Consider the following 15,954-nt stretch of genomic DNA (forward strand, 5'->3'; position numbering starts at 1 on the left):
CATTCCCTGGGAGGTGCTGGTCCTAGCACAAACTGTATACTGAGTGGGAGCAATGATCTGTACTCCCACTTGCTAGAGTGCAGGTCCAAAGGACTAAACAGCATCTGAGCCACTGCAGAGCCAAATTCCTTCTCACTGTCCTATTACAGTACTCTGACAACTCCCTCATGAAAGATATGAGCCTAGGAGCCCCCTTCCTGTGTGCATGTAGAATAGATTTTCTGTATGTTTTCTGTAATGCAAATATGCACACTTATTCCTAACTCTTAGTGGTGTCTGACGTGTGTGTGTGCGCGCACACACATGCGATGTGCACGTGTATGTATGTACATGAACGTGTTGGTGAGCAGAAGGCTGTACCAAATAGCTCATCATTTAAAAAAAGAAAGGGAGAAATTTTTCTGACTCCCTACAAAGACTTTATTCACCATCCCTTATTCAAACATCACAGTATGTTGTGGGCTATCCAAATGATACTTCCCAGGCCACATGTATAGCCATTAATTGTTCTTAGAAAAAAATCTGATTTCAAATCTTAGCACGGAGAATTTCTAAAGACTGGATACTGTGAAGATGTCAATCACAGATTTTGTTCTGTTTTAACAGGTTTATCATCCGTAGAAGCTTATAATATGAAGACTAATGAATGGTTTCATGTAGCTCCAATGAACACAAGAAGGAGTAGTGTTGGTGTAGGTGTTGTTGGAGGTAAGTTTTTATGTCATCCGATAATGTTAGTTGTCTGTCTATGTCACTGTCTGTACATTTGTAAGATTTTTTTTTCAATCAAATACTACATGTACAATAAATATATAGAATGGAAGGTTTTTGCAAAGCAGTCTAGTACTGATTGCAAACATCCAAATGTCCTTGTTATTAACTGAGAATAAGACAAGTACAGTTCTGAAAGTTTCTGCCTTTTCTCTCTGCTAGTGTTCAAAAATCAGGGTAGGGAATGGGACATTCTCAACTAAAAGGATAGATTAGTGGCGCATTCAGTCAGTGACAAAGTAGAGGAAAACTTGATGTCTGCAAGTAGGGAAAAGGTTAGCACAACTATTTATGCTATTTTCTGCCACATTGCGGAGCAGACTTTAAACTTTGTTTATATTTTTTCAAAACTCCTCTGTGAACATTGTTATTCAGCTCGTGTGGACAGTGCAAAACTGTTATAATTGCTTTTTAAAAGCCATCTGAGAATAGGAAATATTTCGGTCATTAGACTAGGAGATTAGTTTATTACCCCATCTTAAATGGCCTTTAAGAAACATGTAGATGATTATAGCCATCCACTATCACTGGCACAACTTTTAGTAGAAACTGCTTTTGTTATGGTTTATTTTATTTAAAACAAAATATATGTATTCTGCTATATTAGAATATGAATTAGAATATCATATCCGCTTAAAATAACAGGGACCAGAGACGAATACTTCAGGCTAATTGTGTTTATGTAAGACCTCCCCCATAACCACTCTAAACTGGACTACGAAAAACAACAGTAGAAGGTGTCACTGAATTGATGTTTTGCCTGATTTCCTGTATATAGCACATCAGAGTCTACGTACCTGTGTGTGTGTTAAAATACTTAAATTAACCTGTGTATACTGTGGGGCGGGGGGCTTGGTGATTGCCTTTCTAGGTATTCTGTATGCTGTAGGTGGCTATGATGGGGCGTCACGTCAGTGCCTTAGTACGGTGGAATGCTATAATTCTAGTACAAATGAGTGGACCTATGTGGCAGAAATGAGCACTAGACGGAGTGGAGCAGGTGAGTGAACAAGAATTAACAAAACGAAAGCAAATTATTATATTGCAACCACAGAAACACGTTATTCCTTAAAATATAAAATACAGGCTGACCCTAATAGGACACTTCAGAATATTTACTTTTATTGTATGGTGGAGTTGACAAAAGCACTGCAGGTTACAAATGCAAAACTGTCCCATACAGTAAGGTTAGGCAAATGTTAAATATGCAGGGGTTTTCTGCCCCCTTGTTTTGGTACTTTTTCGCATTTACCTACTAGACTTTTTAGGCTTCTTGGTATTATCATACAGAGTAATATACGTGGAACGTCACATCCAGTGCTTTAACATTTCCAACTAAACTCCATTAAGCAGCTCATCGAACACAGAAATCAGATAAGAGAGGCCTATGTCATCTAGGTCATCCCTTTGTTAGTGTAGGATTGCTTTCTCTAATAGGGATTTCAGTCTAACTTGAACTGTGCAAAGTGATTGGGCTTCCACCACCTCCTCTGGAAAACTTGTTCTGCAGTCTAAGTGATCTCGCTGTTAGGAAGTGTTCTCCTTATATTTGTCCTTAAGTTTCCATTCCTTCGTTTAATCCCATTACTTCTACTTATACAACCTTTGTTTCATCTTGAATAACCCCCTCATTACCTGTTGTTTATACCCTTCAAATATGTCTGGCTGTCATGTGCTGCCATCCCCTATCATTTAGTCAGGCTGTACACATTTCTCTCTTTTAATCTTTCTTCAGAAGTCAATCTCTTGTATCCTTCTTTGAACTCCCTTCAGTTTTTTCTTTCTAGTATTGAAGTGCCCAGAATCTAAGTGTAATCTCGCCAAGACCTATGTGTGTGTTTTTGTTTTTTAAATATAACTCAAAATGCCAGAGTGACATCTACTTCTTGTTTGTTGAGATGATACTAATGCCATTTTGGGGCTGTTATATTGGGAACTCAAGTCAAGTTTGCTGATCATTGTCATCTCTCTCTTTTGGTATTCTAGGTTTTTCCAACTCATTGAATAGTAGTTTATTGCTCCAGATGTTTTCATGTGGTCTTTTCCAAATCAAATTTAATTTGGGTATTTTTCTGCTCATGTTTCTAGCCTCTTCAGGCCCCTTTGTACTCTGGATGTCTTCCATAGTGTTTCTAGGCATATCCAGTTTAGTATCCAGCAGGAGTTGCATTAATGTGCTGCTTTCTCCTTTTCCTTATGATCAAAAGAAATATTGCTGTAAATAAGACCTAATGGAACTTGGATTCCTAGGTGCACCCCAATAAATTTTCTACCACTTCTCCAATATTATACCTTGCCTTCTATAATTTATTCTATCTTTATTTATTGAACTCTATCAAGTTTCTAATCAATGTAGCAGTACTTAAATCCAATCCAAATGAATTATTTTTTGAGTAGTAATTCATGACACTGTATTAAAACATTTACTAAAATCCAAATATTTCATCTACAGAGTTCCCTTCGGAGACCTATTTTGTAATTCTAGCTTAAAAAAACCAAGAATTTGATTTGTTTATATCATAAAACTTGCTTAAAGTATTTGATTACATTTTTACCTAAAATTACAAAATTAGTGCATCAAGGAATATGTCATATGTGGATTTTTAGTAAAGCATTTTAGTATCTCATAAAATACTACTAACTAAACTACTTCTTCGAGTGATTGCTCATGTCGATTCCAAGTGTGGGTGCGCCATGTGCACAGTCATCGGAAGGTTTTTCCCCTAGCGGTACCCGTCGGATCAGCTGTGGAACCCCTGGAGTGGCGCCCTCGTGGCAGTGTATATGGGTCCCTGCCGACCCGCCGCCTCTTCAGTTCCTTCTTACCGCCAATGACAGTCGTTGGAGCAGCTTTCTCTCTCTCTTGCATTGAGCAAGCAATTTCCTAGTGGACTGTTATCCGTTTTTCGGTAAATAGCTTTAAAAGTTTTAGTTAGTATTAGTGTTAGTAGTTAAGTTTTAGTTGGGGGTTTCCCCCCACACTACCCTTTGCTCCTGCTGGGGACTGGGGCTTGTCTTGGCCTCTGGGTTTCAAGCCATGAGGATCCTGCCTGAAGCCCATACAAAGGGGAGACCCACATGACTACTGTCTGAAGTGTCTGGGAGAGGCACACCAGTCCAACAGGTGCAAGATCTGCAGGGGCTTCAAGCCCAGAACTATAAAGGAGTGGGACTTTTGGCTGAAGCTCCTCTTGATGGAGTTGGCCCTTCATCCCCAGAGAGCCCAGGCGACATCTGACCCCATGCTCGGTACTTCGGTGCACAGTGCGCCGGCCTTGGTGCGGGAGGCTTCAGCACAGAGAAAAGGCTCGGTTAAGGAATCTCGGTGGCACCACCATTCCCCAGCACCGAAGACCGGCTCCAATGCCAGTGCAAGGCACCACTCCCATTGGTCAGTGCCGCACAAAAAGAAAAGAGCAGACAGGGCGCTTCCCCACTAAAATAGTGGAGCAAGCAGGCACCAGTGGGGTGAGTCCCACGTCGGGACACTCAGCCTCGGCCCCATCTATACTGGCACTGTCGACTTCAGCCTTGCGGGGAGGTCCGTCGAGTCTGGTCCTGGTGGACTCCCCACTGCAGGAGGACCTGGAGGAGGACATAGGCCTTCTGGCCACACCAGACACATGTTAAGCTGCCAGGGACTTGATCGCCATGACAGCACAGTCTCCCGCTCTGGCACTGGCACCGGCTCTAGAGGGGAACCGTGCCATCCAGGGGCAAGCCAACATCGATGCGCCACTGATCACCCTCGCCATGGCACCATTCCCCAGCACTGTCTCAGTCCGCACCACCGTGGTCACAGAGATTCAACTATTCTTCAGAGTCAGAGGTGGACTCCTATGTCTCTAGGCTAGCTGGCATGGTCTGAGGCAGGACGAAGGGCAAACGGTGCCTGTGATGTCCTGGCCCCCACAGTGGCAGGGGCCAGCCCAGTGGCCCTTTTGAACACCATGGGCCTACCACCAAGCCCAGGGGTTGGGCTCCAGATCCCTGTCGGTGGCCTCGGAGGTTTGGATCCCTCCTTCAGCCACCTCGGCAACCCAGGAGTCTCCCCATGGGCAGGACACGGACGTCCAGGTTGGCGCTGGTCGACTCCACCCTGGCCAGAGCATCTCTTCCGGAAGCTTGTTTCCTCGCCATGAACGCCATCATAAGATATCAGCAGATTTCCCAACATGACTGTATGAAATTGCTTAAAGTTGCTTGGGCACATGGCAGCTTGCATGTCTGTGGTACAGCATGCCAGAATGCGGCTACGTCCCCTTCAGGCGTGGCTAGCTCTAGTTTACAGGCCGAACCAAAACCACCTAGACAGACTGGTCACTCTTACTACTCAGGTTCTTGAGTCCCTACGATGGTGGCTCGACCCGCAAACAGTATGGGTGGGAATACCCTTCTCCAAACCTCAGCCAACGCTGTCACTAGTCACAGATGCGTCAGCAATGGGATGGGGAGCGCACCTAGGCGATCTTAGGTCTCAGAGTCAATGATCCCAGTCAGAACTTCCACTGCACATCAACGTCAAGGAGCTGCGTGTGGTGCACCTCGTTTGCCCGACGTTTCAAACCCATCTACAGGGCAGATGTGTATCGGTACTGACAGTCAATATTCTATATAATGTTCTATATAAACAGACAGGGTGGTGTTCACCTCAGCAGGTCTTTTGACGGCCATGAGTGGTCTCTTTGCCCAGACATCACCATAAACATTTTCCAGAGGTGGGGACCTCCCCAGATAGACCTGTTCGTGACATGGCACAACAGGAAGTGTCAGCGGTTCTGCTCCTTCCTGAATCACAGCCAGGGCTTGCTCGCAGACGCCTTTCTCCTGTCCTGGAAAGGGCACCTGCTGTACGCATTCCCGCCGTTCCCACTCATCCACAAGGTCCGACGAGACAAGGCATTGTTAATATTGATAGCACCAGCATGGCCACATCAGCACTGGTTCACCACGCTGCTGGACCTGTCAGTGGATACACCTATAACTCTGCCCCTGATTCCGGAGTTGATCACACAGGATCATAGCTGCCTCCTGCACCCCATCCAAGAGTCTCTCCACCTCACAGCATGGAAGATACATGACTGATCCTGTTAGAACTCATGTGATCAGATTCCGTTAGGCAGGTGCTCCTTGGCAGCAGAAAACCTTCTACACACGCCACTTACCTAGCTAAGTGGAAGAGATTTTCAATTTGGTCCATTGCAGGCCTTGACTCCCTTCATCTTGGACTATTTACTTCAATTAAAGCAGCAGGGGCTGACAGTATCATCAATAAAAGTGCACCTGGCCGCAATTTCAGCTTTCCATCCCAGCTCAATGGACCGTTCAGTATTTGCTAACCCTATGGTTGGATGCTTCCTCAAGGGGCTAGACAGATTGTACCCTCAAGTAAGACAGACGATTTCCCCCATGGCATCTTAATCTGGTGCTCTCGAGATTGATGGGCGCTCCCTTTGAGCCCTGGCGACTTGCTGTCTCCTTTACCTCTCTTGGAAGGTGGCATTCCTCGGGGCTATGACTAGGAGGGTATCTGAGCTCAAGTCCCTGATGTACGAGCCCCCTTATACTGTGTTTTACAAAGATAAGGTGCAGTTGCAGCCTCACCCAGCTTTCCTCCCAAAGATGGTTTCGCAATTTCATATGAATCAGGACATTTTTCTGCCAGTGTTCTTCCCTAAGCTACATGCCACTAACCGAGAACGTGTGCTCCATTCCTTGGATGTCAGATGGGCGTTAGCCTTTTACATCGAGCGGACGAAGCCATTTAGGAAATCAACCCAGCTCTTCGTAGCAATTGTGGAGCGGATGGGAGGGTTACCGGTGTCATCCCAAAGGATCTCTTCTTGGATCATGGCTTGTATCAGGGTGTGCTATGACTTAGCAAAGATGCCGGCCCCAGCGTGGACAGCTCACTCCATGAGAGTGCAAGCTTCATCTGCAGCTTTCCTGGTGCAGATCCCTATTCAGGACATCTGCAGGGCAGTGATATGGTCATCTGTTCACATCTTTACGTCACACTACGCCATCACACAGCAGGCTTAGAGACTATGCCTCATTTGGTAGAGCTGTGCTACAGTCTGCCACTCAGTGAACTCCAGTCCCTCCTCTGGGGGACTGCTTGGGAGTCACCTACTTGGAATTGACATGAGCAATCTCTCGAAGGAAAAAAAAAAACGGTTACCTACCTTTTGAAACTGTTGTTCTTTGAGATGCGTTGCTCATGTCCATTCCAAGACCCACCCGCCTCCCCTCTGTCAGAGTATCTGGCAAGAAGGAACTGAAGAGGCGGCAGGTTGGCAGGGACCTCTATAGACCGCCATGAAGGCACCACTTCAGGGAGCTCCACAGTCGACCCAGTGGGTACTGCTAGGGGAAAAATCTTCCGACGACTGGGCACGCAGCGCACACACACCTACTTGGAATGGACATGAGCTTGGAGATGAGAAGCAGATTAAAAACTGGCCAAAGGATTATAAAAAGGGCACTAATAAATATTAGTGATATCTAACACTGTACTAAAAATTATGAGGGAGTTCCTTCTCCTCTCCCTAGCTGTTTTGTGGAAGCTCATTTATAGGGGCCTGATCTGGCAGACAAGCTTGGAGTTACCAGCTTGGGCCTTGCAGGTGAGTTAGGTAGAGAAACACCTCTCTTCCTGTGGTTACAGCATCGCTTTGGGACTTGGGCATCCAGCTATCTAGAGTGGGCTGCAGTGTGCAGGAGCAGAGGCAGATACGTAGGCATCTAGGAAACTTCTACTGCAAAAAGTTAGGCGCTGAGCTAGTTTAGGCACCTGCACAGATCAGCAGCAGTTGAGTTGGGGTTTTGTGAATCTCAATGGGATTTAGACACCTAAAGTTTAGATTCTAAGATTTAGACACCTAAAATTGTAGTTAGGCACCAAAGTCCTTTTGTGAATCTAGCTCTAAAAATGTTCAGATTTTTTTTCTCTTATATTCCATTATTTTACTAAGAACTGAAATTCTTAGCTGGTAATTGCCAGGACCACTTTTTTCTAAGTTTTGACTTTCAGCTGCCTGGTCCCTTTAGAGCCACCTACCTCTCAGCTGATCAGCATAGGGATGGAAGTCATATCTGCTCCTGGCTACAGCTGAGAGGAGTGCGCTGCACCACACAGGGATGAGGATCTTAAATCCCATGTCCTCCGGGCCCTTTTGGGAGGGGTATAGGGTAAGACAAGGACCAGGAAAATGGGTAGGAGAAGAAAACAAAAGAACTGAAAATGCAAGAGGATGACAACAAGAAGATACAGATGGAAGGAGTAAGAAATGAGGTATGACTTGGAAATCGGGGTTGGTGGAGGCATAATAAAGGATTGACCAAAGGGGAGTGGAAGACGATATTAAAAAGTAATATGTTAAATGGTTGGGTTTTGAGAAGTAAATATACTAAACAATAAGGCCAGTGGCTACAGTAGGGTGGAGTTAGGGAAGAGAGATGGGACAAAATAGCAACGAAACCCAATCTTTTTATATATTTGGTTTGTCTATATGACTGCATCTCAAATTTGTGATAAAAATCTCATCCTTCCTCAAGCCCTCTCATATTGAAAGCCGTACAACATATATGCTGTGTGATACTCTACACTAAAGTGAGATCACAGAGCAGGAGAAAGAAAAGTGATACAATGTTGCATTCTGATCGATGTTATAGCCATAAACAATAGCAACCAAAATACCCATTAGCTGAACTGAATGATAGTCCATACTGAGTTTCACTGATAAAGCAATGGATAACATGATTTTATAATGTTGGTATAGTGATGTTTTATGGTAGCTATTTTTTTAGACTTTTATTACTTCCTAATTATTCCAGTCTCCCTCCTTTTTGGTTTTTTTATTGAAGACAAACATGAAAATTTAAATATTAAGTATTTCAGCAGAGGTCATGTCCCTCTTTATGTATTAGTGGCCTTACTATATAATATATTTTCCCCAAAGTATATTTTTTAAAATCCTTGATAGTCACCTCACACTTTGGCTGGACAAACTGGAGAAATGTCTGAAGTAAATGGGATGAAATTCAGTAAGGACAAATGCAAAGTACTCCACTTAGGAAGGAACAATCAGTTTCACACATACAAAATGGGAAATGACTGCCTAGGAAGGAGTACTGCGGAAAGGGATCTGGGGGTCATAGTGGACCACAAGCTAAATATGAGTCAACAGTATAACACTGTTGCAAAAAAAGCTAACATAATTCTGGGATGTATTAGCAGGAGGATTGTAAGCAAAACACAAGAAGTAATTCTTCTGCTCCACTCTGCTCAGATTAGGCCTCAACTGGAGTATTGTGTCCAGTTCTGGGAACCACATTTCAGGAAAGATGTGAACAAATTGGAGAAAGTCCAGAGAAGATCAACAAAATGATTAAATGTCTAGAAAACATGACTTATGAGGGAAGATTGAAAAAATTGGGTTTGTTTAGTCTGGAAAAGAGAAGACTGAGAGGGGACATGATAACAGTTTTCAAGCACATAAAAGGCTGTTACAAGGAGGAGGGAGAAAAATTATTGTTCTTAACCTCCGAGGATAGAAAAAGAAGCAATGGGCTTAAATTGCAGCAAGGGAGGTATAGGTTGGACATTAGGAAAAACTTCTTGTCAGGATGGTTAAGCACTAGAATAAATTGCCTGGGGAGGTTGTGGAATCTCCATCATTGGAGATTTTTAAGAGCAGGTTTCCATATACTTGTCAGGGATGGTCTAGATAATATTTAGTCCTGCCACGAGTGCAGGGGACTGGACTAGATGACCTCTCAAGGTCCCTTCCAGTCCTATGATTAACTTTTTCTAACCATATCTTTTCTCTGAGCGCCATAACTGATCTGTGTATTCCTATTTGATTCCCTCTCCCTTTTCATTTGCAATATAGGTTTTATTTTAAACTCTTAATCTTTTGTGAAGCCCTTTATGAAACCACATTTGGCCAACTCTTATAGCTTACACTTTTTTGTTGAGCAGTCAGTGCCATCATTGTCTCCTGGGATTCCTCAGCCAACTTCCATACTGGTGAATTTTAATATTTCTGTTCGTCATACATTACTTACTAGTGTCTTAACTCCAAAAATTTTGCCTTTCTGAAATCTTCTATGCTAATACTGTTTTGTTCTGTTATCCCATTTCTTATTATAGTGGTGAATAAGCAGCTGTTATCACTGGTTCCAGGGTTTCCTAGGATTCTCATATTTTCAGTTGGTTCATACTTATCAGTAAGAAGTAGATCCAGTCTGACTTCACCTGTTCCTTGAGTCACTCCTTATAGATTGATAAAGTTGTTCTTAACATAAAGCTAAATATACACTAAGATGTATTTGACACAGAACTGGGTTCTGTACCCCATGAGTATGGAATCCTTTGGGTTTTTGAGCACCTTTAGTGTTGGTTCAAGGAATTTTTAGTGTTATCCACCAGTTTGTAGCAGATGCCCACTGTAGTTTCCTGGTTGTTTGTTCATTCATTGTATGTTCATGCCCAGTGAAGTATCCCATAACTTCACTGTCAGCTTGTTTCAACATACTTTTGATAGATATGTAGTGCCACTCTTGCACCTCTTCTTTTCTTTCTGCTGTGTAAATTGTACCCAGCTCTATTTAGATTCATTTATATGGCTCATCTTGCCCGGTTTCCATTATACCACTGGATCATAGCCCTTAATTTAGTATAATTTCTAACTGGTGCTTACTTCCAGTACTCTGTATTTGCATAGATATTCAGTACATTTATTCTTTGCTTATTCCTAATCTTCTGTTGCAGAACAGCTCTAATCTTTGTATGCTATGATAAGCCCAGTCACACAAGGCCTCTAATCAATGTCTTGCCTTTACCAATTTGTAATCATTTCTTTAGTTTAACATGTTCTGACCCACATTTCTTTTGAGAGGGTTTCTAACTCTGATTGTGAAATAGGATTTACATTTATAAATACACTCTGTACTGGCTTTCCCTGATACTCAGTCATAGCCATTCTTCTATTGATTTTGAGTGTTTTTGTATTTTTGCAGGTGTTGGTGTGTTAAACAACTTATTGTATGCAGTAGGTGGTCATGATGGTCCTTTGGTTAGAAAAAGTGTTGAAGTATATGATCCTGCCACCAGTACATGGAGGCAGGTTGCAGATATGAACATGTGCAGAAGGAATGCAGGTATATACTGTAGTTTAGAAATATTGTTCTTTAAAATGCTATTAATGTGGCTATGTATCTATTCTGTACATGCTTCTACCTCTCTTTAATATTTTCTGCTTCTTTACTAAAGCCTCAAAATGGAAGGCATGATTTCACTATGTAAGCAAGCAAATAGGTGTGCGCTTTCTGTAAACTTCTGTCTTATTGCAGCTATTTTCCTTTTTAATAGGGGTTTGTGCTGTATATGGCCTGTTGTATGTAGTTGGAGGAGATGATGGTTCCTGTAACTTGTCAACTGTGGAATATTATAACCCAACAACTGATAAATGGACAGTTGTGTCCTCTTGTATGAGTACTGGAAGGAGCTATGCAGGTAATGGGTATATAGTTTTTTAAACTGCTCACAATTACTTTGGAAGTAGTATCTCAAGTGAGTTGTGTGACAAAACATCCGAAGAGTAAAATGTCCCAGGTAAAAATCTATTGCACTGAAAGACCTGTTTTTTAAAGTATATTTTGTACAGTGCCTGGTCCTGGTCCAGAATTAGGGCTCCTAGGCACTATCATAATATAAATAAAAATATTATTTCTTAAATTCATTTAAAAGCAAAATATTGTACTAAAATTGTATGAAAAATCTGGTTGTTTTGGATAGCACACTTTATTTTCTTCTCGGTATTCACTAAGAAGTACAATTTATGTTAAAACGGCTGGAAACTTACTTTAGGATCTGACTTTGGGGGGAGCAGGACATTCTTTAAATGAGCCTTATCATTAGATGCGCTGGGAATCCACCCACTGAAAATCAGACCCCTTTAAGGATCTTGGCTCACATTTTTGGGAAAACAGAAAATGTGTAATATAAACCAGTGCATGATAGAGATGTTATGCTACTGATAATCAAACCGAGTTACTGGTGAAAGGTTAATCTTTGTGTTGAGTAACACGGGTTGAACATTTTTGGATATTTGCCTTAAATTAATGCACATACAGATATATATTTTTGATGGGTATAAATCATTGTATGAAATCTTGTATTTCTTGTAATACTTTTGGAAGTTGTCTTTTTTGAAAAAACGCGGTCAAATAACTTACACTTTAAACTTGTGATTCTCTTATTCTATAGGTGTTACAGTTATTGACAAACCATTATGAACAGCAAAAAGATTTTCAACTTAATTATGTACTAAGGGCTGGCTTCAACAAGTGTTTTTGAAGTGACTGAGAATCAAAGCACTTCTCTACTTGTAGCTGCACATTGAGTCACAGTGGAAGATGTGACGGTCTGCAATTACGTATGACAGATAATGAAGATTACTCTAGGTAGAAGCAACGTGTAGGATTATTCTGCATTGAGCAGCAGCTGACTGAATTTTTATAAATGCTAGTGGACCACAGTTTTTATTTGCAAGGCCTTCGAACAAAAAATCACTTTCAAAAGGACCAATTCATGTCAGTTGTGACTGACAAATGGATTATTCAGTGAAGAATGGTAAAGTGATGTATATTCTGGTGAAAGTAAATTTTTGTCTTATTTTTTCCCAGAGACTGTAGATCCATGAACTGTAAGTCTTCAGGATGGGTATTGAATCCCACTTCAGTAGTACAAGCTGGCATGGGAGTAAACATGTTTTGTTTTTAATAACCGTTTTCATTACATGAATATAGTGTGTGTGTGTGAGAGTATAGGTTGCTTTCCATTAACACTCTTCAGAACTTGATTATATTATTTATAATTGGCAAAGTACTTTGAATTATGTCAGTACTCTATGTTGTAAAACAGGGTTGTATTTTTTTATAACAATGCTTAACACTACTAAATGCCATTTAAAGAGAATGGAGAAGACACAGCATTTCTTGAATGGTATAATGCCAAAATCTTTTATGAAAAAGTTTAGTTGCCTGTATTTATTTAAGATTTTTCTCTGTTTAATCTTGGTCATGTTTAGGTGAATTCCTTTACTACCTTTTTATCAAAAGGTGGTTATTTGGCATGAACATAACTGCAAGTTTATAATGAATGTATGGAATTCAACTGAGCTTGCATGGTATTAAGAACTATCTATGTGTAACTTAGCTGCTATTAACAAATATGAAAAAACTTACTCTATGTGCCCATGTTTGTGGAGCAACTATCGTTTTTATTCATGGATGACCTTTTAAATATGACCAAAACTATTGTACGCTTTGAGCTATTTTCTTTAAATAATAAAAGTTTGTATATTTGTTTCATAATGCTAAGGAGTTGGTTAAAACTTGTTTTGAGAAACACAAGCTTCACAACAAATACCTTTGAGATCAACAAACAGTCAAAAGTTGTTTGGAAAAACTTGTGTTAACCTAAATACAAGAATAAAATGTAAGTGATTTGAAGAGGGGACTGCCAGGCTGTAACCGTGCCTTTGTGGGTTACAACAGGGAATACCAAATTCAGGACAAACTGCTGAGAAATAGGGCAGACAAACCCCAAAACTGGTGGTTATTCTCCCATAAGATATACCAAACCAGCAACGAAAGCAAATTTCTGTTTCATCACACTGCCTAACAAGAAGTCAGAAAAGCAGTTTCCTTAGGCATTCCAGTCCTGGATTCAACATCCAGGCACAAGAGTTAAAGATGAGTGGTTATTTAAAATCAGTTTTATCAAACAAAAGATTCTTCTGATCCCAAAGGACCAGCCACATACCCAGGTTAATATACAACTCGGATCTTACCAAATAATCACACTGTTGCCAATCCTTTAGTATCTAAAATCTAAAGGTTTATTTATAGAAAGAAAGAAAGGTGAGAGTTAAAATTGGTTAAAGGAATCAAATACATACAATAAATGCAAAGTTCTTGGTTCAGGCTTGTAGCAGTGATGGAATAAACTGCTGGCTTAAGTCAGGTCCCTGGTTGCTTCCAAATGATTAGAAGGTCCTCAGTCCCGTGGTTAGAATGCTACCATTAGCATAAGTCCATAGTCCAGAGGTTTGAGCAGGAAATAGGGAAAATGAAGATGTTTCCAGCACCTTTTATAGCTTCTCTCAAGTGAAGGGAATCTCGTTGTTCTCACTGTGGAAAATTACAAGTAAAAAATGGTGTTTGGGGTCACATGGGCAAGTCACATGTCCATGCATGATTTCACTTAGTCATAGCAGGAAAGTCCATTAAGTGTAGATAGGCATTTCCCATGGTCCATTGTGAGTTAAATGTTCCTTGATGAGCCACTTAATTTGAATAGTCCCTTCAAGATGTGCAGGCTAAATACCTTGTGGGCGTTACCCCAGGAGCAAACGTTTGAAATCCAGGTATAGAGCCAATACTCATAACTTCAAATACAAAAATGGAACATGCATACTAATAGCATAATCATATTCAGCAAATCATAACCGTTCGTAGACACCTTACTTGACATAATTTATACAAGATTTGTTGTAATTATGTAACAGTGGTAGCAACAATGATCTATATGGTCATAGTTTAATATGATAACATTACACAGGCTGAGGAAATAGGTACCGGAATATAGAACCTTTCATTTCTAGGTTACCAATTCAAATCCACCCCAGGTAAGTAACAGAAAATTACCACCATTGGATGGCTGGTTTTTTGGCCCATGATAGCTCTAAGGGCATGTCTACACAATTAGTTGCGGCAAGCTGGGGTGCAAATCTACCCCACACTAGCCTGCTATGGGCTCTCTGTGTGGTCTCTGCAGACATGTATTAACAGTTGGGTAATGCGCATTGATCTCAACCCATTTCAAAGAGGACCAAAATGAACCAATGAACTGTTAATACGCATCAGCAGAGTCCAAGGCAGGCTAGCGTGGGGTAGACTCACACACCAGCTTGCTGTGAACTGAATGTTCATGTAGACAAGCCCTTAGTAGGTGGTCTCTGTCCAGTTCCTAGTGAACGAGTATCCATGTCACAAAACCACCACCACAGTTGCAAATAATTAGCCTGCTTTTTGGCAGTGTCAGGAAAAATGCCAAGGATTTAATGGACCATGGATAGAGAATTTTACCCTCTCACTCTTAGAAATGATTCCTTGTGAACTTAGCCTTTAAACTCTGTGGGGGCAGATACATCCTCTTTGTTTCTGCACAGTGCTTAGTCGTGGTCAATAACTAGGGCTCTTTGGTGCTACAACAATACAAATAATTAACGTGGTTGAGACACACTGGTGATATCATGGAAGAAAGCTTATACTTCTGCTGGCTGTACTGTATATATTATATGAAGTTGAGGATTGCAATTTCCACATTCTAGTTTTCACCAACACTAAAATTTCCTTTATTTTAAAAGAAAAGATAGAACACAAACTCCTCACAGTACAATAGAACCAATTTGATAAAGGTCAACCTGATAAAATGGGACACTGTTATTTTACCTGAAGAATGATTTCTTCTTTAAAGCTAACATAAAATTCTCACTCTTGAACTCTGATGGACTTGAATTCACCTAGATTTTTTTACTTCAATAAGGTGGTAGTGGCAGTTACAGTGTATGGCAAGAAGAAAGTCAAGGAAAGTGTGGGCCCCTTACTGAATGAGGGAGGCAACCTAGTGACAGAGGATGTGGAAAAAGCTAATGTACTCAATGCTTTTTTTGCCTCTGTCTTCACAAACAAGGTCAGCTCCCAAACTACTGCACTGGGCAGCACAGCATGGGTCGGAAGTGACCAGCCCTCTGTGGAGAAAGAAGTGGTTCAGGACTGTTTAGAAAAGCTGGACGAGCACAAGTCCATGGGGCTGGATGCGCTGCATCCAAGAGTGCTAAAGGAGTTGGCGGATGTGATTGCAGAGCCATTGGCCATTATTTTGAAAACTCATGGCGATCAGGGGAAGTCCCGGACGACTGGAAAAAGGCTAATGAAGTGCCCATCTTTAAAAAAGGGAAGGAGGAGGATCCTGGGAACTACAGGCCAGTCAGCCTCACCTCAGTCCCTGGAAAAATCATGGAGCAGGTCCTCAAGGAATCAATTCTGAAGCACTTACACGAGAGTAAAGTGATCAGGAACAGTCCGCATGGATTCACCAAAGGCAAGTCA

The 15,954-nt window shown here is 41.4% G+C and overlaps 1 protein-coding gene across 3 annotated transcripts in view; it reads left to right on the plus strand.

The window, feature by feature from the left end:
• KLHL2 (kelch like family member 2) overlaps positions 1 to 13,290 on the plus strand; it is a 104,432-nt gene extending 91,142 nt beyond the window's left edge. For all 3 annotated transcript variants that reach the window (XM_074951103.1, XM_074951104.1, XM_074951105.1), the window contains 5 exons: positions 607 to 708; positions 1,643 to 1,771; positions 10,795 to 10,935; positions 11,147 to 11,290; positions 12,044 to 13,290. In XM_074951103.1, the coding sequence (XP_074807204.1) occupies positions 607 to 708; positions 1,643 to 1,771; positions 10,795 to 10,935; positions 11,147 to 11,290; positions 12,044 to 12,072 (545 nt within the window). In that variant the 3' untranslated portion in view covers positions 12,073 to 13,290. The remainder of the gene's footprint in view (positions 1 to 606; positions 709 to 1,642; positions 1,772 to 10,794; positions 10,936 to 11,146; positions 11,291 to 12,043) is intronic.
• The last annotated feature ends 2,664 nt before the right edge of the window (positions 13,291 to 15,954 follow it).

This window comes from Natator depressus, chromosome 4 (genome assembly GCF_965152275.1).
Source record: "Natator depressus isolate rNatDep1 chromosome 4, rNatDep2.hap1, whole genome shotgun sequence".
Classification (NCBI taxonomy): Eukaryota; Metazoa; Chordata; order Testudines; family Cheloniidae; genus Natator; species Natator depressus.